Here is a 20,918-nt window from a genome sequence, read left to right as displayed (position 1 = left end):
GAAATGTGGGATATAGCGCCTCTGCTGGTAAGTAATGTGTACTTTTTTTAAACTGTGAAAAAACGATGGGCTCTGACGCTTTCGCTGTCTCGAAAACTAAATCTGATCGGAGACCAGCTGACCGTCATCTGCATCCTGCCTACCGGCAACGTGGCAAGTTGCGCTTTTTTCTGCACATGCAACCTACAGTCGAAGGCACGGTTTGTCATGTTGTGCTGACGTAGACCAGAAGGTCAGTTTAGTTTTTATTGTGATTATCCCGAGGATGAACGTGATTTCCTCTTTTACAGCGCTCTGGAACAGCAGCTGTCAAACTCTTCAGGGCGTGCTCCACTGTTTACCTTCAGATCACTGAGATACACAATGCAAACACAACGGCGATCAAGGAATGTGCGCTTATGTGTGATTTTTAATCTGTTTAATATGTAACTATGCTATGCTAATATATATATTCCTCGAACTTGGATTTACTCTGATTTCACCTCCAGAGCACCGAGACGACATTTTTTATGGGTCACAGTATTTTGTGAACTTTATCCTCTTGTTATCATACCGATTTGTTATCAGCTCATGTTGTGAGTTTCCCATGGAGTGATGTGGCATTTGTGGATGTACTTTGACTGCGGCTGGGATGTGTGAGCTGTAAGTATAACAAACGTTTGCAACTTTCTTCCTGCGAATTAATGATTGCAGACATTTCCCATTTTTTACCGCAGGTGTTAAAGGGTCATCATGGATCACAGAGGTCACTACTGGCCGGACTCAGGCCGTAATTCCCACAGAACAAAAGACAGAGAGGGATACACCAGCCACTCTCAGCAGGAAAGGGACCAGCTCTATCCACCTCCGGACCTCAGAGAGAGGGACAGGCACTGGGGCCATCCTGATGCCCATTACAATGCTCATTTCCCTCTGCCTAGACCTGATTTTTATCCATACAACAGTCAGCAGTATCAGTATGGGTATGGACCTGAGCACCAAAGACCTCTGTCCAGGTTTGTACAGTTACAAGTGACCCCAACTGGCTACTAAGCTGGAGTTATTATTTGGGTATTATTAGTGTGTTTGTGAATGCAATGTAGGATAAAAGTTGCACAACAGTTGGTAAAAGAAGCCTGGTTCCAACACTGAGCTTAGTGTAGCTTTCTGTCCTTGCTAACAGTGCATGCTGGGATATGCAGTGCATCACAGATGATGGAAATGTAATGACTTCATTAAGATTCTCCTTTATTTTCAGGCATGGTTATGACTATCCACCTTACAGCCACTGGGACTACAGAGACAGCTATGGTTGTTATGACTACAGAGGGCAGCATGGACGACAAGGTGTAGTGATACAAAACAGCCAAGCGTTTTTTTTTTTTTAAAGTCATCTTCTACGCTCTGTATAAGAGAGATGGGATGATATGTAACGCTGTTTTTTAAGATGGTGGCCAGTGGGGTCCTCAAGAACCACGGAGAGCAGATCGGTACCATGACAGGGCACACAACCAAGAACAACTAGGAAGCGTGAATGCTCAGGAGTACAGGTGGGTCAGTGCACTCTACTTCTATCAAAGCCAGTGCCTTTGCTATCTGATGATACTGTGAAAATGATACCTGCACAAAAGAGAGAGGTACATCCAGAAATGTTGACAGGTTAAACGGTTCTCTAGCACTACAAAGTTTGTATGGAGGGTTTAATAAAAACAAAAAAAGCAGAAACAATAAAAAGCAAAAGAAAACCTATAATGTTGGGGTGTTGGATATTACAAGTTTCAGTATAATATGTTGTGGTGATAGATGGTCACTCTTGATCAAGAGTGAGTGTAGAAATAAGCTAGAGGAGAATGTGTACACAAGAAATCAACAAACAGGCAAGTATAAACAATTAATGCCTAAATATTTATTAAAAAACAAACATACTTCCTGCATTACAGTCTGTCTAATAATCACTGCAAATTCTGTGAGCAAGAAAGTCACACGAATACAGCATAGACTTAAATGCTATGTGTTCTTGCAGTGAAGAAGAAAGCAATGCACATGAAAATGCATTTCTTTCAGGTACAACCAGGTGAGAGACAGCTCTCAGCATTACCTCAACGACTTTGAGGACAATCCCTCCAGAGACAATGAAGAGATTTCCTCTTTTTACCTTGGGACATTAGAAAGCTCCAAAAACTCAGGGTTATCTTCCAGCAGCTATGAGCTGAGTCAGTACATGAATGGAGCCGAACACAGTGATGCTGCCCCTCAACCCTATGGAGGTGAGCACGCAGTTCCTCTCACGTCCACATCGTCTCTGCTTATGCTTCTTTTTTTAAAGCTTTGTATTTCCTCAGACCAAGCACATGTGCATCAGATGTCAGCTCCTCTGAAGTACTCGATCCCTCATGCTGTTGTCAGTTTTGGGCCTGCGGGTCAACTGATTCGGGTCACTACAGGCTTGTCAGCACAGGAGAATGTCAGCCACCTGGAAATCCACAGTCTGGAGGTAGGTTCACAGTCAAGTTGTTTAAAAAAAGCAACAGATTTTCATGGAGGATACTACTAATCTTTTACCAGATGAAAATTATAGCACTCTCATGGACCTTAAGGGTCCTAAAGGTATACTATAGTCAGACTAATAGGATTGATTTGGGTCTGTTGGAAAGGATTTCACAAATCCACAATTATTTTGCTCATGTCGGTGATAATTAAGCCATTAACATTATTATTTCATGCATTGTCATTTGTTTAGTTTAGTTTCACTTTATTAAAGAAAGACACGGGCCCATAACAAATAAAATAAATAAATACATACAGAATAGGGCTGTTCGATATAACGATATATCGGATGACGATATAAAAACGTCTATCGTTTCATTTTATGCTATCGTTTGTTTCGTGGTGTCGCAAAATAAACTGTTTACGGCAATATTTTTTCATTATTTTGATGGTCACTGTAGTGGCTATATTAATTTCTTAAAGTTCTCTCTTTCTCTTACATTTAATATAACCACACTACAGACAGACAAGCGTTTGTTTTTATGCCTTGTAGTTAGCAACAACGACGGTAAAACCACCGCGTGTCCGCTTGTTCCACATAAACCTTTCACAATAAAGCTCAAGATCCTGTTGAGACTTTTCAAAATAAACTGAATCACGTGAAAGATGCAGAGTGTTTAAGGATGAGAAGCAAAAAAGAGCCGTCAGGTGCTAAAAAATAAATCTTAGACTCAAACGTTAGAACAGGCTTTTCCCCGCAGCACGCTGTATAATAAATACTCACAAAGAAAACAGCGGCCGTTACAACTTATGTCTAAAAATGTATAGTTTCATGCATCGGTTAAAACACTCAACTCCAGGTACAAGACGCCCAGCTGGAAACACTTCAGCAAGTCGAGCTGCCCGAGATTCACAGAATTTACAGAAAATGTTACATTTTTGTGATTTATATCGTTATCGGACGATAGATGTCTTAATATCGGGATATGAGATTTTGGTCATATCGCACAGCCCTAATACAGAATACATTATTTTTTTCTGTTGTTGCTTTGTATTCCCCTGAAACGTGTAACACACAGCATGTATAATGGCTTCTTGGAAACCTAAAAACTCTTTGAGTTTGAAAATATTTATGTCACAGAGTAGTTAGGGTTATTAATTGGTGAATATTGATTTAATGAGGTCTTTGCTGCACATTAGTTTTGAGTTTTCCACTACTCAGTAGCTACAAATATATGTTTTATATTTCTACTCGATGTGGCACATTTTGTCCACCATGGTTTTTAGTTCTGTTTTGTCTGCTGTCAGTTTCAGTATAAATCCATGTTTTGAAACTGCACATGGGAGAATAAGTCTTGATGGAGGATTTTTCTCTTCAAATGTACCTCTAGTGTTTTAAATTTATTTATTTATTTATTTATTTATTTTTACTAAAAGTTATAGTAAAACAGTGGATATGAGTCTATAAACAGTTAAACACTTCCCCATGAAATTTAGCCTGCTGGGTAATACTTGGGGTCAGAGGCTGGACTTTTTTTCTTTTTTTTTTTAACACAGAGGGCTGATCCAGACTTCCTGTATTGGGGTTCTGGTTCATCAGACTGACACCTTCTAATCTTAAATATTACCACTAGGTATGTTAGTAACTACAGTAGTTAATACTATCCAGTTTTCTGTACTAAATAGTAAATCTTGCAGAAATGGGCTTTTTTGTTTTTATCTTTGTTTTAGAAATACCTCTATAATTTACAGCTACAGGCGAGTAAATTGGCCCTTACAATAAAACATTAGCAGTAATGTTTCCAGTAAGGTTTCAAGACATTATTTTTGTCTTTAAATGTACATAGGTTATTCTAAGTGAGACACAGGAGCAGCATGAAATGAGAAGCTTCCCAGGGCCTTTAACCAGGTAATTGTCTTTGGTTTTGTAATTCTGACAATAACAAACTGCATTTAGCTGTATGCCAGATCTAGGATTATTATTAGACTTGTGAGACTTCCATGTTTGAATGTTATGTATATTTTACTGAAGGGAGGATTTGCACAAAGTGGATGCTATAGAGTTTGCCCACCAGATGGCAGGCGCCTGCATGAGGGACAACAAACTGCAAGATAAAAGCTCTGCTGCCCTTTTGTGGAATATTCTGATATTGCTCTGCAGACAGAATGGAGTAAGTGGATTATGTGTTGGCATTACACAGTATGTAGAGGGATCACATTGCCATCGGAGAGACATCAGGGCAATTATCGTGATTATTTTTGATACAGTTGTCACTGTATTTTGGTATTTCAGCAAATAGTCGGGTCAGATATCGCAGAGCTGCTGATGCAGGACTCACATTCAGATGGAAGCTGCCCATCAGATGCCCCCACGCTTATTGACTTCAATGAGGATACAACTGCTGAAGCACCACCTTGCAAAGGAGACGACCTGCTCACAGGAAACTGGAGCAGCTTTAGCTCAGAGAACTCTGAGAAGGGCCTGCAGACCTACACTCAACTACTGCTGGCTGGAAGAAAGAAGGTCTCCACATTCACCTTTAATCCGCTTTTTAACAGCTGCTGACAAGTCTAGCATTTAACTCTAGTGGCTTCAAAAGACATCAGGCCCACTGCACAGAGCCAAGATAAATTAATGTGACCATGAGACATGATTTTAGTTTTAATCCTCTGCACTTTTCTCTAATGTTTGATTTTGCGTGAAACATTATAGAGACCTCTTTAGAGCAACAGGTAATATGATATTGTATAATGAATGCAAATTTACAATGTTTCCTCTGGGATGCTCTGGAGTAAATATATAAATTAGCATAAAATGAAACTAATCAAGTTAAATTCATGTATATATATGCAAGAATTTAGTCAGTCACAGTTAGTCAGGATAAAATAATCAAATATTAATCAGTCTGTACTGTGTACTGTAGCTCAGTCTCTATCTTTCATATGTGGTTTTCAGGAGGCCCTGGAGTCGGCTATGACCAGCGGCCTGTGGGGACATGCACTTTTTCTGGCCAGCAAAATGGACAACAGGTCCTATATGACTGTACTGAACAGGTGAGAAAACTCATGGCCTCTGAGACGTGACAGCTGAGAGAAATCAGCACACAGCTCTATGTGGTAATTTGTCAAGAATTGCTAAACTTAGATACTTATGGCTTCCTTCACACTTGCGTTAGCACTACTAGGAAGTGTGAGCAATGTTCCTGTTGGTCCATTTTTGTCCAGACTTAAATTATTTGATATATTTCCACAAAATTTGGACTTTCAAGTCCTCAGAGGATGAAAAATAGAAACTTTGATGTTCCAGTAACTTCCTCTAGCACTTTCAAGAGGTTTTGTATTTGTCCAACAGTACCTTAGTGATCTGATATTCCAGATAGAAATATTTTAAAATGAGATCTGATTGTTTTTGCTGAAAGCAATCACAGTGAGTACCCAGACTCTCCTGCCTTTAGGCGCAAGGACAGCTAAGACTAGGAGTAGTAATGAGAAGGTTACTTTTTAAAAGTAGAGGTTACATATTCTGCTTCCAGAACAGGAAACTAGACTTGGAGTGGTCTTGAGCAATAGTTCTCCAGGCTTTCTGAAGGTCTTTCAAAGTTTTTTCATTGGACATTGACGGCTTTTCACTCATTTTCAGTCCAGTTCAGTCCAGTCGTGGTCCTGAACTGTCCATTTTTGAGATTGTTTCTTTTTAACACATTTAACACTGACCTATGACTCATTCAAACATAACAAGACACCGAACTCAAGAGATGAACCAGTCTTGTGTCTACACATAGCAGAAAACTTAGCAAAGAACCAATCTTAAATGATTTCTTTAATCACTTTGTCGCCAGCAGCCTGTCGCAAAGGTTTAAATTATTCCCATTTATGTAGTTGAATCTATAAAGAACACTGAAGAAAACACAGTTTTACAGGCATATAATATATTTTTGTCCCAGCAAGGTGATTCCTATAGAGCATTTAATCAAAAACCTGGCACATCCTAAAAAATGAAAACGGGAAACTTGACAAAGGGGGGATAAAATAAGGTATAGCAGCCCTAAAATCTATCTACAGCAGATGAAGCAGCATCTGAAAGCAATATCCTTTAGAAATAGGGGGAAAAATCCAGCAAAGAGCTGAAAGTGTACCTGAGAATTACATCTATCACTTCATTTGATCTGTCTACTGAAGCTTCCCTAGAATTGATCCCACTGGATGAGCCATTCCACTATGCTAAATTAATCAAAACATGGACTGACAATCAGTGGCAACAAGTCTTGTAGTGAGTATCTACCACCATTCTGAAAACACAGTGGAAGTGAAGCAGAAGCCATCAACCTTCCAAAGAAGAGCTTTGAATGTCCTTCAGAAAGCCTGGAGAAGTATTACTGAAGACTACCTAAAGAAATTATGAGAAAGCTGCCTAAGAGAGTTTAGGTTGTTTTGTAAATAAAGATATGCATGCCTGATATTAACTTTGAAGATCATTATAATTGTACAAACTCAGTTTGCCATAAATACTCAGTTTTCATGTGTGTTTGCCCAAGCGTCAACTATTCACACAGCACCCATTTCCAACTTTTCGAGCAAAATATGAAAAACTTTTCTCTTTTTTCTTTGGCTTTTGCACCATATTGCATTTATTTTTTTGTTTTATATTTTTGTTTCAATTAATTTGAGCTTCAGCTATTTTTCAGAGTTTCAGAGTGTGTGTGTGTAACCGCGCTGGTTGGTTTTAATTGTTTTCAAAATGTTTGGTTTTTTTTTTTTTTTTTTAGTTTCACTGTCAGTTTTATTTACTGACTAATTAATGACAATATAGGTGCTGTTTGTCAGTGGAAACATTTGAAAAGTTCACCAAACGTATTACAGAATAATAGTTGGCTTTCCGCCATACACTCTCAATAAAAATCGGTACCAAAGCCTCGTAATTAAAATCATTTATTTCTAGTTCTCTTTTTTATTTAGTTTTCATTAACAGTAATAAACAGAAATCACTATAATACAGATAGCTCACGGGAGTTTAATGAGAATATTTATCATGTAACCCAGTCTAGTTTTTACAGACTATTTTTACAGACTAAGTGGTATGTCTCAGCAGCCCAGCAGCAGGTTGTCAGTAGAGGAATGTCTGGGGAGAAGGCTGGCAGATAGGCAGACTGATTTTGATTTGTAATTGACAAGAGGGGCAGAATCTGAGCTATCAGTGTGGTGTTTCACTTGTGTGCATATTAGCAGAACAGATGCACTTTAAATGGGATAGTTGCTGTTTTTGTAAAGCCTTGCTTAAGACGTGCAGTGACACAGGCTGCTCTGTTGGCAGGTTTACAGGCCAGCTAACGCCCAGTGATCCCCTCCAGACTCTCTTTCAGCTGCTGTCTGGGAGAATTCCTGCTGCAGCCACGGTAAATTATCCAGAACCTAACAAAACTCTTATATGAAGACAAGCTTATGCTATAGCCTGTATTTATTACTAAGGTTTAATAGTGATTTTCTGTGCTCAGTGCTGTGGAAATGAAAAATGGGGAGACTGGAGGCCCCATCTGGCTGTTATGCTCTCCAATGAGACAGGAGATCCAGCCATCCAACAGAAGGCCATCGTCACCATGGGAGATACACTCGGTACTGATACACCGACTGACTGACAGGTTGTCATGCACACACATACAAACTGATGTGTGTTGCTTTTCCCTGTGCAGCCTCCAGAGGCCTCATACATGCTGCCCATGTGTGCTACTTGACAGCCAGTGTTCCCTTCGGGGTGTTTACACAGAAGGCTGAGAGACTGGCACTTCTAGGCAGCAGCCACAGGTGAGCTGTGATTCCAACTTGCTGCCATTCATCAGTCCAAGTGCTGTTCATCTGGTTATACTGACAGCACAAGCTTAATTTTCTGCTGAAACACGTGCATGTCTTATTTTGATCTTAATTTCTATCAGCTCTTTGCTTTGAATTTGTCTGTTTTTATTTCCTCTAGGAAATTGTTTGAGTGCTTTGCCACAAACACTGCCATCCAGTGCACTGAACTATATGAGTATTGCCAGACTCTTGGGAACAAAAGCTTTTCAATACCCTCCTTTCAGGTGGGTGCTACTTATATTTTTTGTGTTAATGGTGTACCAAATGGAAATATCAAATTTAAAGGCACCGAATATTCTCTGTGTCATCTAACATCTAACATTTTTCCATTATAACACAGCTCCACTAGCACATAGAATACATTTTCCCCCATCAATTTATTAGACACTTTTACACAGTTTAACAAAAGGTTTCTAGTTTGGATTCAGTACAGGAAGATAATACATTAACAGTTCATTCAGAATCAGAATAACTTTTTGTTGCAATGTATGGTCCTTGAGAAGATCTTGAAGGTGAAGGTAACAGTGGTAATTGGAGCACTTGGTGCAGTGACCCCCAAGCTAGTTGAGTGGCTCCAGCAAATCCCAGGAACAACTTCCAAGATCTCTGTCCAGAAGATCACAGTCCTAGGAACAGCAAAAATACTGCTTGGGACCCTCAAGTCCTAGACCTCTGGTAGAGGACCTGATCTTGAAGGATAAAGATTGCCGGCAAAACTATGCCATCTTTTTTTTATCTCTGGACACTATTTTAGACTCACTGCATTAGATCAAACAACCCTTAGCAAAGACTTAAATATTTGGAATCATTACCATTAAATCTGCAATAAATGCATGACTGTGGTTATTGTTGTATTTTGGTCAGGTGTATAAGTTCCTGTACGCCAATCGTCTGTTGGACTGTGGGCTTTCATCTCAGGCCTTTCATTACTGTGAGGTGGTCGGACAGGCGATCCTCAGGCATCAGGAGCCTTTCTTTGTGCTGACTGGTGAGGTCGTCAAGGTAAACCTACAGGTTGTCTTACACATCTGACTAACTATCAGTGATCTGTTCAATTACGACACAATGGTTATACTGTATGTATGTTTTTCTTGCAGCTGTCAGACAGACTGAGATACTCAGAGGGTCAGTTCAGTGAAGCAGGGCTCCATAGAGACGGGCAAGAACCTGATTGGCTGAAGCACCTACGTGCTAGACACCACAGTTTACAGGTGATCAGGTTCTTCAGTCTTTTCACATCATACTATGTTTACCTGTGTGTGAGAGGAAATGTCTCCGTTGTCACTGCTGTACAAGGAAGAATTAAATCGTGGAGGAAATGTATGATATGTGAGGGTTTCTAATTTAGCTTAGCATCAATTCAGCACTGTCAGCAATCACAACTGCTCACAAGTGACTTGTGATTTTATTGTGCACATTTTTCCTTCATCACACCTTGAACAGGAGTGATACGAGGTACCTAATCAAAACGGTAAGTGAGGCACATTTTTTCAGATATCAGTGGTATTATTTGCACACATAAGTTACTGTTGCGTTCCTGTGATATAAAAATAAGTAGTAGGAAGTTGTTTCATGAATTAGGCTCGCAAATCATCATTGTTCTGATGGTTGTGTCATGGTCCCTGGGTCTGGGACACCTTTTTTTTTAATTAAAGTGTTTCTTGGTTTCTTTATATTTTATTTCAAAGTTTTGATTTCACATCTAGTTTTTTCATGTTTAGGTTTGGCTAGGGTCTCTGTGTATTCCTGCCTCCCTTAGTTATTTCCTGGTTCATTTTGTTAACCTTTGCCCTTAGTGTTCAGTTTTACTTTCCTGAGTCTAATTTCCCTGATTAGTTCCAGCTGTGTTCCCTGGTGTTTCCCATCTATCTAATTACCCTGTGTGTATTTATAACTCAAGTCTCCTCTTGCCCTTTGTTGTGTCCTTTCTCAGTGTTATGTGCTCCTCTGCTCCATGCTTTTGGTGGTTCCTGCGGTTCCTGCTTTACTCTCGTTATGTGCTCCATTGTTATGAATTTTACCCTAGATTCGTAGGTTTTTGATTCCTGGTTACAGCTCTGCGTTGATGACTTCACCATTAGAGCTGTTTTTTGAGTTCATGTTCCATTTCCTGAATCCAGCGTATTGGGTTCATATCCTGCCTGCCTCACAGCCATTTATGATAGACCGCTAAATATTTTCATTATATCTTTCTCTACATTTCAAATCCCTTTACTTACTCATTAATAAGAAAAAAACCTACTTTAATAGATTTTAAAGGAATAAAAATGGTCCCTTAAATTGCTTCAGTTTCCATATTTATGTAAACATTCAGGGCTGATTATGCTACTAAAAATAATAATTATTAATCATTATAAAATGTATTGAATATTGGTTATGCCTATATGCCAGTTGTGTAGCAAAGCTCTTTTTAGTCATGTTACTGTGTCAGTAGAGTTGGTAATGTTATCCCATCTGGTGGTTGCTCCTCTACTGTAGAGCGAACTAAAATATCTCAGCAGCTATTGGATGGATTACCATGAAATTTGGTACAGACATGCAGGGATCCCAGGCACTGTAGCCTATGATGACAAGTTTGACATAAGATGAACATATTGAATGGTTGCTTCTGAATTTTGCAAAGACAGCTCTAGCTCCTTTCGTCTAGCACCACCAATATTTCACTTCTTTTTAACTATTGTAATTTTGGCTTTATAACAAAATGACTGTCAAATTAATTTCCTCACATGGTAAACTTTGCACCTGGGAAATATTAGCATCTGCGGAGTGTACACAGTACAAACTCACACTGCTAACATAGCTGTAATGGAACTTAAACTCTGTAACTAATATGGTGTTAGTCCAGAATGCTGCTGCAAGGCTTTTAACTAAGACATGAAAAAGAGAGCACATTACACCAGTGTTACGTTCATTACACTGGCTTCCAGTACATTTCAGAATTCATTTTAAAATCTTGGTACTGACTTTTAAAGCTTTGAATTGTGATGCCCCTGCTTACATTTCTGATCTTTTAGAACCCCACGCTCCCTCTCGCAGCCTGAGATCTTCTAATCAAAGGCTGTTGGTAGTCCCTCGAACATATTTTAAAACCAGAGGTGATAGATCTTTTCGAGCGGTGGCCCCCAGGTTGTGGAATGCTCTCCCTCCATCATTACGTTGCCTTGATTGTATTTATTCTTTTAAAAAGCAGCTTAAGACTCATTTATTTAAATTGGCTTTTAATTAGATTTGTGCTGTGTGTTTTATTATTAATGTATTTTATGTATTTCTGTTTTATATTACTGTGAAGCACTTTGTGGTTTTTATCCTGTGAAAAGTGCTATATAAATAAATTGATTTGATTTGATTTGATTTATCTTTATTAGACTGGAACTGTCAACTCTACTGAAGCATACCAGCTAGCTCCTGGGAATACTGTTATATCACATGAAATGCCCTCAGGTAACTTTGCATTGTGTAACTTTTTTCACACTGTAGAGCAGAAGTATACCTTAATAAAATGCTTTTTTTTCCTATGCAGAATCAGATTTCGATGAATTGAGCCACGGCATTCAGAGTCTTGAGCCTGAACTCCTTTATTATAGAGGCCGTGAGGACCAAGAAAGCATATTGCATGAAGATGGAGGAGACACTGAGGAAATGGCAGTGACGTCATGGGGCATGGGAGCAGCTCAGGACTGGTGTGCCTCATTTACTTTTTCCTTCACACAGACAACACTCTTACTTGATATGTGTAACTGAGTCCTGACAGAGTCTATTATGTCACTGATCTCTCTCTGCCTCTTTGTCTAGGCCACAGGCCAACTGCCCGGCTACACCAGTAACAGTGGCCTATACTCCCTCGGTGCTCACAGTGGCTCCAAGCCAGAACTTCAGTTATCATAACACAGATAGTGGTGAAGTCAAAAGTGCCTCACAACATTGTCCTCCAAATAATCTGCCAGCAATAGCAGAGGGTGAGACTCTAATGTTAGACAGCAATCATTCCCTTCTCTGTTCGGGTATTTACTATGGCCCGTGGTGTGTCAGTGTGACATTTTCTTTTTATTGCTTTTACAGGGGCCGGAGCATCCTCTGGAGCAGGGATGGTGAGAAATGCATTTTAATATTCCGCTGGCAACTTTTCGCTTTGATTTTTTTTATCACATAAGCATAATTTTAAAGATTAAATTCAAATGTATTGTGCTGTGCATTGATTAGTGTTGCTTATAAGTTAAAATGTTTGCCTTTATTTGCCTTTGAAGATGCACGGTCAGATGATTGAGATGAACTTCAGTCAGCCGGGAGAAGTCGAGCAGATTGTCCCTCAAGGATTAAAAGCTTCTGAGGACACCACTGAGCCTCCTAAACAGGTGGGTGGGCTGCCTATCATATATCACATAGCTTTCAGTGATATTAGAATTAGTTTACATGCATCACACTTTGTTCTGTGTTAAAAGCAGAACACAAAGAAAGGATGGTTCAGTGGCTGGTTCAAGTCAAAACCTAAAGTGGTCCAAAAAGAGGCTTCAGAGCAGGGAGGCCCAGCTCGCACAGTAAGTATCAAGCATACTATGAGCTCAGATGTGATCTCAGTTTTCATTTAATGATACTAATCGCTGTGTATGTTACAGGACTTTTCGCCATCTGCTGACATCTGTCCTCCTCCACCGCCTGCCAGTGTCCCTCCTGGCATGTTTCCACCACAGTCTTCCACTGCTGGGATTAATCCATTCTCAAGGAAAGCAGGTGGGTCACGTGATCAGTTACATAATATTCCGGCTCTGTGTCAGTGTTAGTCACTTATCACTATTTTAATAATAGATTTCAACATAAACATGTTGTCAGCTTCCACATTCTTATGGTATGTTCTGAGGTCAATGAGTGTCTTAGCTAGCGTGTCCAGTTTCATATTTTACAGTCATGATGGACATCGCTTGGATTTTTTTTAGTGCAGAAACTTAAAACATTGCAGTGTTTTGGCTGTTACTAAGGACATTTTACCTCCATTTAACTCTACAAATGTGAGCATTTTCTTTAAATACCCATGTCTTCACTATAGGCCAGCAGCTGGGTTAGAAACCGTGAGACTCACCTCTGTCACAGGTAAATGAAGTTACTTAACCTCCTAGGACCTGCCGTCCACATATGTGGACATCACATTTTGGGTTATTTAGACTAAAATACTCAATTTTGCTCTACGTGGGCCTGATATCCACTTACGAGGGCATTATACTGCTACTGTTCTATCAAAATTTTAAACGAATATCCTCATATGTAGCTCTTATTTTTCTTAAAAACAAAAATAAGGTTAAAAAAAAAATCTGGTAATTCTTTGTTTTTACATTCGTCGGGCCCAATTTGCCCAAATATCAAAGAGAAATTAAAAATGCATGTCGTGGAAGAGTTTGGGTCATAGGAGTTTAAAGATAAGCATATTGATTCTTTATAATTCTTTACGGATTCACATTAACTAAACATGTTCTGTTTGCAGGATCATGCGTCTTGCACCAAAAGTGAGGATATCACAATGTCACACCACATGTCGTGTACTGTAAGATGCATACCGCTCACTAGTTCTTTTTTAGTAATGCCCTTTAAAATCCTACAGCTTGCAAACCATCATGTTCCTTGTTAGTTACAGGAATACTCTGCATCGACTTGGATATCAACTCGTATTGCAGTGACAAAAACAGCTGAGGTGTGTGTTCTAAAAGCTGACTTAGGGGAAATTACCAGCAGACGCAGTACATATCTTGGGAAAGGGATAGCTTAACTCAGAGTAATTACGCCAGCAACACTGGGGCTGAAGTTCTACTGTGGCAAAAAATGTTGGTGTAACTGTGATCACTATGCCACGATCATCTGTGCTATATGCTGCAATTAAATATCCAGCTAAATATAAGCATGGAAAATATTTAAAGATATACACACATATACCACTGCAGTTATATTATCTATGCTCCAACCACTGTTTTAAAACAGAAATAAGACGCACATTAATAAATGCTGTGGTCACAGAAGCTTTTTAAGCATAATTTGTAGCCCAGCTTTGCAGAGCTATACCACATCATGGGCAGTACTTGATTATTTTCTGTCATCTGAAAAGTGCAACAGTTGTATTTTAAATTGCACACGGGACAGAAAATAAATGCTGAAAATAAAATTGGAATAGTGTCTTCTCATGTTGTCATACTGCCAAGATTGATGATACCACATGGCGAGAGAGGGGAGGATAGCTCAGGGAAGACCTCTACCAGCCAAATACCCAGTACCCTCTTACAGCCTCTACACCCAGCAGAGAGCAGACGCTTCCAGGACCAAACTGTTTATGTGCTGATGACTTATTTGTAATGAAATGGAGCTCAGCATATAAAACGTTGATTTTACACACTGCTCTTTAAATTGTATATAAAAAACAGTAATATATACTCTTGTAATTGATTTTAGATTGACCATTTTTATTTCTGTGTCACCGTGTAAACATGTTTGGATGTAACTGGGATGTTGTTAAGTCATTTGACTTTAAGTTTCAATGTATTGTGTTTTTGTACCTCTATACGACCACATGAAATGTGTTTATTCTCTAGCTTTTCAGCAGATTCTCGCAGCAGAGGAAAGTATTATTAAAAGCTGTATCTGCAGTCATGTTAATAGTCACATATTGAATAATTACATCTTGCCAAGAAATAGCTGCAATTCCCGACAGAGCCTCTCAATTAATGTAGAGCAAGTGACAACACGGCAGGTGCCGTCTCCTTTTACGATTAGTCTGCAGTAGCCAAGAATGAGTGGCACACGCTGGCCTTGAATTCAACACAGGCACAAACAAACACACACATGCAGATGAGCAGCATGTGAACTACGGCATACGTCCTGCCAATAAAGTGTCACTACACAAATTATCAGAGTGGATTTATGCAAGACTGCTTAAAATGGCATCCAGATGAGACTATACTAGAACCTAATATATTTTGAACAGACTTACATATTTTGATAATTGGAAAATAAACAAATAAAAAAAACTCCTCAACAGGGAGACATCTTATACAAAATCTTTATTGAGATTTGGATTCACAGTAAAATGCTAGTTCACTTTTATTCACTGATAAACTCCAAACATGCTACGCTTCTTGTACATGTAGCAATATGATTACAAAGAACCAAAACTCAGAACATGGCAGCATGCGTGATTAAAATACATTTAAACCTAACGTATAGGAATCTGACATCTAGTACAATATCATAAATGCTATTACTGTGTTTAGAAAATATCACACTTTGTATCCGGGCAAACTCAGTTTTTCTCACTATGTGTATTTCTATTGGTAAAATAGAAATTAAACTACAAAAGTAAGCATGACAAATGCTGTAGTTGAATAAATAAAGCGCACTATGAATACAAAGTACTAGTACATGAAATTCACATCCAAAAAGTCCAAATCAGCAAAAAGAGTAAGCAGTAACTGACTGGCAATCCAGCTTCCCTGAATGATTACAAATGCACTGGTCTATTAATTTTGTCACAGTAATGTTTTTAGTATCAGTGATGCAAAATCTTATCTACTCAAGAGCAGTACTTAAATATTTTAATTGTATTTGTATTATTCTTCGCAAGGATTAAGAACAATAAGCTGCCTATCATTTGAAGCTGGTATGTCTAGTGTATGTTTGGCTTCTGCCACTGTTGCTACAGAGTGGTAGTGCATTTATGTATTTCCACACTTCCTTTGGGAAATGTGTTCATGGCTGTAGTGCATGATTGAAGAAGTTGTATGATAAAATGCCTAAATGCAAAACTGCTATATTGTGGGTAACATTAATTACATTTACAGTGCATTCACAGTTTTAAAAAAGGGTTCAATGCCCTTGTAATGAGTTTCATATCACACCATTAAACTGTCAGCTCCAGTGTCAGTGCTGTGCTGGCGGTAATTTTTATCCCAAGACATTCTCGTGGGAACCCAGCACCCTGGGGAAACAGAGTGAACATTTTACAGCTCATGGCACTCTAAATAAATATTGCACATTAGCATATGTAAAGTGGTGCCCTATAACCTTTTGTCCAATGTTTCTTGACCTTAATAACTGAAATGAAACAGCTGTAGCACAGTAATGGATATGTACAGTTCTTGTCTTTAACAGGCTGCGACACTTTTGTCCCCATGTTTCTGCACATGCTGTGCAAGTTTTGTGGAACACTGGAAAGATTTGTCACATTCTGTGCAAACAAAAATCCTCCCTGCACAGTTTTGCTCCTGATGAAGCTTCAGTTTTGCTGGGTGGCTAAAATTCTTGCTGCAGCCCATGCAGTTGTGGGGTTTCTCTTTACTATGTATGAACTGGTGACGAACAAGACGGGAAGCCATGGCAAATGCCACGCCACATTCTGTGCACTTATGGGGCCGCACTCCGCTGTGAATGGCTTCATGCTCGGTCAGGTTGGAGGACTTTGTGAAACACTTGGAGCACACAGAGCAGACAAAAGGACGCACTCCTCTGTGGATCTTCTGGTGCTCTGCCATGCGGCTAGCCAGGGCAAACCTCTTCCCACAGTCGGGGCAGGAGAAGGGTCTTTCTCCCAGGTGCTTACGCTCGTGGCGCTTCAGAGCTAGGGGTTTATTGAAGGTCTTGTCGCAGTGCGTGCATGGGAAGGGCTTGTCATTGGTGTGCATGTTCCGCTCATGCTTCCGCAGGTCTGAAGAGCGGATGAAATCCTTGCCGCAGCTGTCACAGATGTATGGCTTTTCACCAGTGTGTGTACGGATATGCTTACGGTAATCTGAGGACCAGATATAGGTTTTGACACAGAAGGGGCAGTGATACGGTCTTTCACCCGTGTGCAGACGCTTGTGTTGCTGCAGCGTGCCTTGATGAGAGTAAGCCTTGCCACATATATCACATACATGCGGCTTGAGGCCTGTGTGTGTTTGTAAGTGACTCTGCAGGTTGCACAGCTTCTTGAAAGCCCATTGGCAGTGCGTGCATTTGAATGGACGTTCCTCTGAGTCAGTGTCAACTCCATTGCGTTTTTTCATCGCTACCAAAAGTCGAGGGATTTTGTTGTCTTTACACTTTTTAAGCAATTTCATAAGTGAAGGACTATTTACATTCAGATGTTTGGTCTTATTCTCACCTTCGCTTGGAGATGATTCCTCACTACTTAACTCTAGCTTAGATGTCCTCTGTTGGTCTGAGACATCACTTTGGCTCTTGGATTGTTTCAAGAACATCCTTTCATTCTGTGTCACAGCATCCAGGAGCACGTCATTTGGTTTACATATTTCATTGGTCTTAGTGTATGTAGTGCATCGTAGCGATGCCCCTTTGTGTTCTTGCTCATCCTGGATTGGTGTTTCTTCTCCTGGTGAAAGCCCTGCAAACCTCTCCACAAGAGAGAAGTTTGGTGTTTGAGGATTCAGATAAAGGATTCCAGTCTCATTACTCTCTGGGAACGGCTCCATCCTTACACCATTACTGCCAAATGAAGACTCTATATTCACACTGTGAGTGTTACTCAAGATGTGTCCATCCAGGGGAAAATGAGTGACACTTCCCTTCCTTTTCCTTTTCCTTTTTTTGTCAACATCTGTCCCAGTAGACATCTGCAGAATGACACTGATTTTGTCAGAGATGTGTTTTGAATTATTTATTTATTTATTTTTACTCATAACTGATGCCACGCAGACTTTCTGTAGCAAGTCTGCTGTTGCTGCATGCACCAGTATCATGTAAATATCCCACACATGCTCTGGCACCATGCTCGTCATATGACACCAGAACTTTAATAGTAAATGTGTTCCCTCAGCGTTACATTACTATGAAAATAAAAACAACTCATTATTTTGTAATTTCACACATTAAATCATTTTATAGAGCAGCTTACCCTGGAGTCTCCACGCGAGCAGGTCAGATCCCGGAGATGCCAGGGAGATATACTAGCCCGGGTACTAGTATAACTCTATGAGAGATGTCCGGTTGCGTTAACGGGCGGAGTTTGGCAGCAAGCCTCTGTAGGTCAGCATCTATCCTGCAAGTCAGCAGCAGCAATTATATCTTCACAGCCGGGCTCAATTTACCCTCCGCTCACTGAACTTGCCACCCGTTTTACATATAACTTGTTGAGTAATTGCATTAGACGGAGACTTTCAGATTGCGTTGAACGGTAGAAAGTCGGAAACTTTAACAGTTTACTCGCTTAAGTTGGATCCTTGAACTGGAAAGACTAACTTTTAATTAACTTTTAGTTTACCAACACTCTTTTTTGACTCTTTTTCTTTTCTTTTTATTAATTTGTTTTTAACAGCTTTAAAAAAAATAGAAAAAATAAAAATAAAAAATAAAATAAAATAAAATGTTTTTGATAGTGTGTGAGTTAGTGCCGCCGTCCGCGCATTGATATTTAGGTTACGTTCTCAGGAGGGCGTTAATGAGACGTTCAAATTACCTTTAAGCCAAGGAAGAAACAAAATGCAACACTCTACATAAATTACATATCACAAACCTGGAAACACTTTTGCTCAGTTTAAGTTTACTCGCACTCGCTATTAGGGAGTGACATATTTTGTTTTTGAACGGGTATAAAATAATGGTCGTATTTGTAAGTATGCGACTAGTGCATTGATATTTTAATTAAATGCATTATGAGGTCAGGTGGAGACGGACAGAAATTTAAACCCTTTGCTTGTTAAATAATTACACTGAGCTGAAAACATTTGACCAACACTAACCGTTAAGTCTGTTTCAGCACAGCTAATATTCAAGTATATTTTCATTCACCGTTAAACTCTAACCGTTAGTAATAATCTAAGAGTGAGCACCGTACTGTCCAAAAGTCTATAAAGTATCACACTGATGATGGTGTTTCAGATCACAGCAAAGTTATTTTCACCTCTATTTTAAGTTCATGAGCATTTTGGGGTAACGACCACAAGATGTCACTGTTCACCAGATATTTTGCCAAGTCAGAAGCCAAAACTGTGGAAAATCACCAGCTCTACGAAAAAGAGAAAAAAGGGTGAATTTTAGAATGCATCTTATTGTAGACATCTGTGTTGCTTTAGAAAATAACACGATGTTTTCAACTCAGTCTCTGAATGAAAAAAAATATCTATGGATATATCAACAGATGAATCTTGTTGGTTTCGAAACAACAGAAGTTCTGGAGGATACTTATATGTTCCCGACATATGCTTAACAAAATCAACATGGGAGAATGGCTTCAACTTAGTGCCCCCCTTGTTTAGAGAACACTGTGTACAGCTTTTATGATAAATAAGTTGCAGTTCCGTTTTTTTATCAGTAGATGGCCTCGAAATATCCATTCAGTAAACAGAGTCATCATGGAAAAGGAAATAAGGGAATCCACTTGTCCTGTAATCAAATTATAATAATATTTATTTCATACTCAATAGTAGGACATGTCTTTATTATTTTTGAGAACTCGTGTTTTTTCCCTCCCTGATAAAATCCTCCAGTTGTTGACATCAGTGGCCTGCGAGCTTTCCTATTTTTCCCTGTCAGAATAATGGTGTTTTTTTTGTTTTTGTTTTTACACTATAGGGACTGACAGGATTTAAACCTGCATGTGTTAAGTAACTTAAATCTTAATTAAATGGACAGTTGTAGTCTGCACTCAGAGCACTTTCCCAGGAGAACAGATTGAAATCAGATCCTTAACAAATCACCTTTACAAGGCTGCATTTTCCATTCGTTTGTACCTCAACACAAAGTTTTGGCTTCAGTTTCCCACACATATCCACCACAAGAATACCTGCACATGTCTTCTCACATAAGCTTTCAGGGATATTGCCCCCTTTGTTGAACAGTAGGTACAAATGGAAGATGTGATACACCAATTTAGGACAATTTCATAGATATCACAATTAAAAGAAAAAACAAAAAGAACAGTGAAAATAATCTCTGGAGTTGTGCATATTTATGTGTTGTCCAACATTTAGTTTTGTGAAACCCATCATTTTTAGTTTATTTCAAGTTTATTCATCAAGTTCCAAGTTTGAAAAAGTAACTCTAACTCTACATAATGTTAAAATCAGATCAGGAGTTAAACTGGTAATTACTCTTTTTCTTTGTATATGTATCAACTTGAAGCTGTCATAACAAAGCTTTGGTGGATGTTGCATAAGTGGGTTGCAGTGACGTGAACCCGGATGCCGAAGCTGTACTAACAATCAGCATGAAGAGCATCACCCAGGAAGTCTCTGTTGGGAGTAAAAAGATTGTGGTTTGTTAGTTTACTTTGTGTTTGTGTTTTTTCCAGACCCACAGTAAAGAAAGTGTTATAATCCCCTTGTGATTCCTTCAAAGCAAGTAATGGAAAGAGAGCGACTCTTCCTCCAAATGCAAATTTTAGTTCTACTCGCACTGACTGACCTGCTTTTCCTTGGAAGTTACACTTGAATAAACATTTTATTGATTTCCATGCAACTCATTCAAGTGCATTGAAAAAGTGCAGAGTCATCCTGGAGGTGGTTCTTCAATTTCATGCTGGAGAGTAAACTGCCTTAATTGAGAACATACCCAAATGGGGAATTTTCCACAGACCTTGACTCTGTGGCTGTGGAAATTGTTGGTTTTTTTCACTATTCATCCACATAAGTTCTACC

The 20,918-nt window shown here is 39.2% G+C and overlaps 2 protein-coding genes across 2 annotated transcripts; one reads left to right on the top strand and one right to left on the bottom strand.

Annotated features, from left to right (window-relative positions):
- The first annotated feature begins 47 nt into the window (after positions 1-47).
- sec16b (SEC16 homolog B, endoplasmic reticulum export factor) lies at positions 48-16,473 on the top strand. The gene is made up of 25 exons (XM_084922186.1): positions 48-642; positions 717-995; positions 1,238-1,326; positions 1,427-1,529; positions 2,044-2,246; positions 2,322-2,473; positions 4,314-4,375; positions 4,499-4,637; positions 4,760-4,990; positions 5,423-5,520; positions 7,778-7,859; positions 7,959-8,076; positions 8,154-8,265; positions 8,432-8,537; positions 9,178-9,315; positions 9,411-9,524; positions 11,679-11,754; positions 11,834-11,993; positions 12,106-12,269; positions 12,373-12,401; positions 12,558-12,665; positions 12,756-12,848; positions 12,927-13,041; positions 13,355-13,398; positions 13,787-16,473. Exons 2-24 carry the CDS (start codon positions 733-735, stop codon positions 13,369-13,371), a joined length of 2,772 nt encoding a protein of 923 aa, XP_084778312.1. The 5' UTR covers positions 48-642; positions 717-732; the 3' UTR covers positions 13,372-13,398; positions 13,787-16,473.
- znf648 (zinc finger protein 648) lies at positions 16,431-18,042 on the bottom strand. The gene has a single exon (XM_084922187.1). It carries the CDS (start codon positions 17,895-17,897, stop codon positions 16,431-16,433), a length of 1,467 nt encoding a protein of 488 aa, XP_084778313.1. The 5' UTR covers positions 17,898-18,042.
- Positions 18,043-20,918: the final 2,876 nt, after the last annotated feature.

This window comes from Perissodus microlepis, chromosome 23 (assembly GCF_051167445.1).
Source record: "Perissodus microlepis isolate ML-2025 ecotype Zambia chromosome 23, ASM5116744v1, whole genome shotgun sequence".
NCBI classification, from domain to species: domain Eukaryota; kingdom Metazoa; phylum Chordata; class Actinopteri; order Cichliformes; family Cichlidae; genus Perissodus; species Perissodus microlepis.
Note: the sequence above shows the minus strand (reverse complement) of the source record. Positions and strands in the feature narration are given on the sequence as shown.

What these genes read in the sequence shown, in the direction of transcription:
- sec16b (XM_084922186.1), top strand. Translation starts at nt 733, where the DNA reads ATGGATCACAGAGGTCACTACTGGCCGGACTCAGGCCGTAATTCCCAC. An exon ending in TGCTGGCTGGAAGAAAGAAG is followed by an intron (nt 4,991 to 5,422) that starts GTCTCCACATTC and finishes TGTGGTTTTCAG; the next exon opens with GAGGCCCTGGAGTCGGCTAT. An exon ending in TATATGACTGTACTGAACAG is followed by an intron (nt 5,521 to 7,777) that starts GTGAGAAAACTC and finishes CTCTGTTGGCAG; the next exon opens with GTTTACAGGCCAGCTAACGC.
- znf648 (XM_084922187.1), bottom strand. Translation starts at nt 17,897, where the DNA reads ATGTCTACTGGGACAGATGTTGACAAAAAAAGGAAAAGGAAAAGGAAG.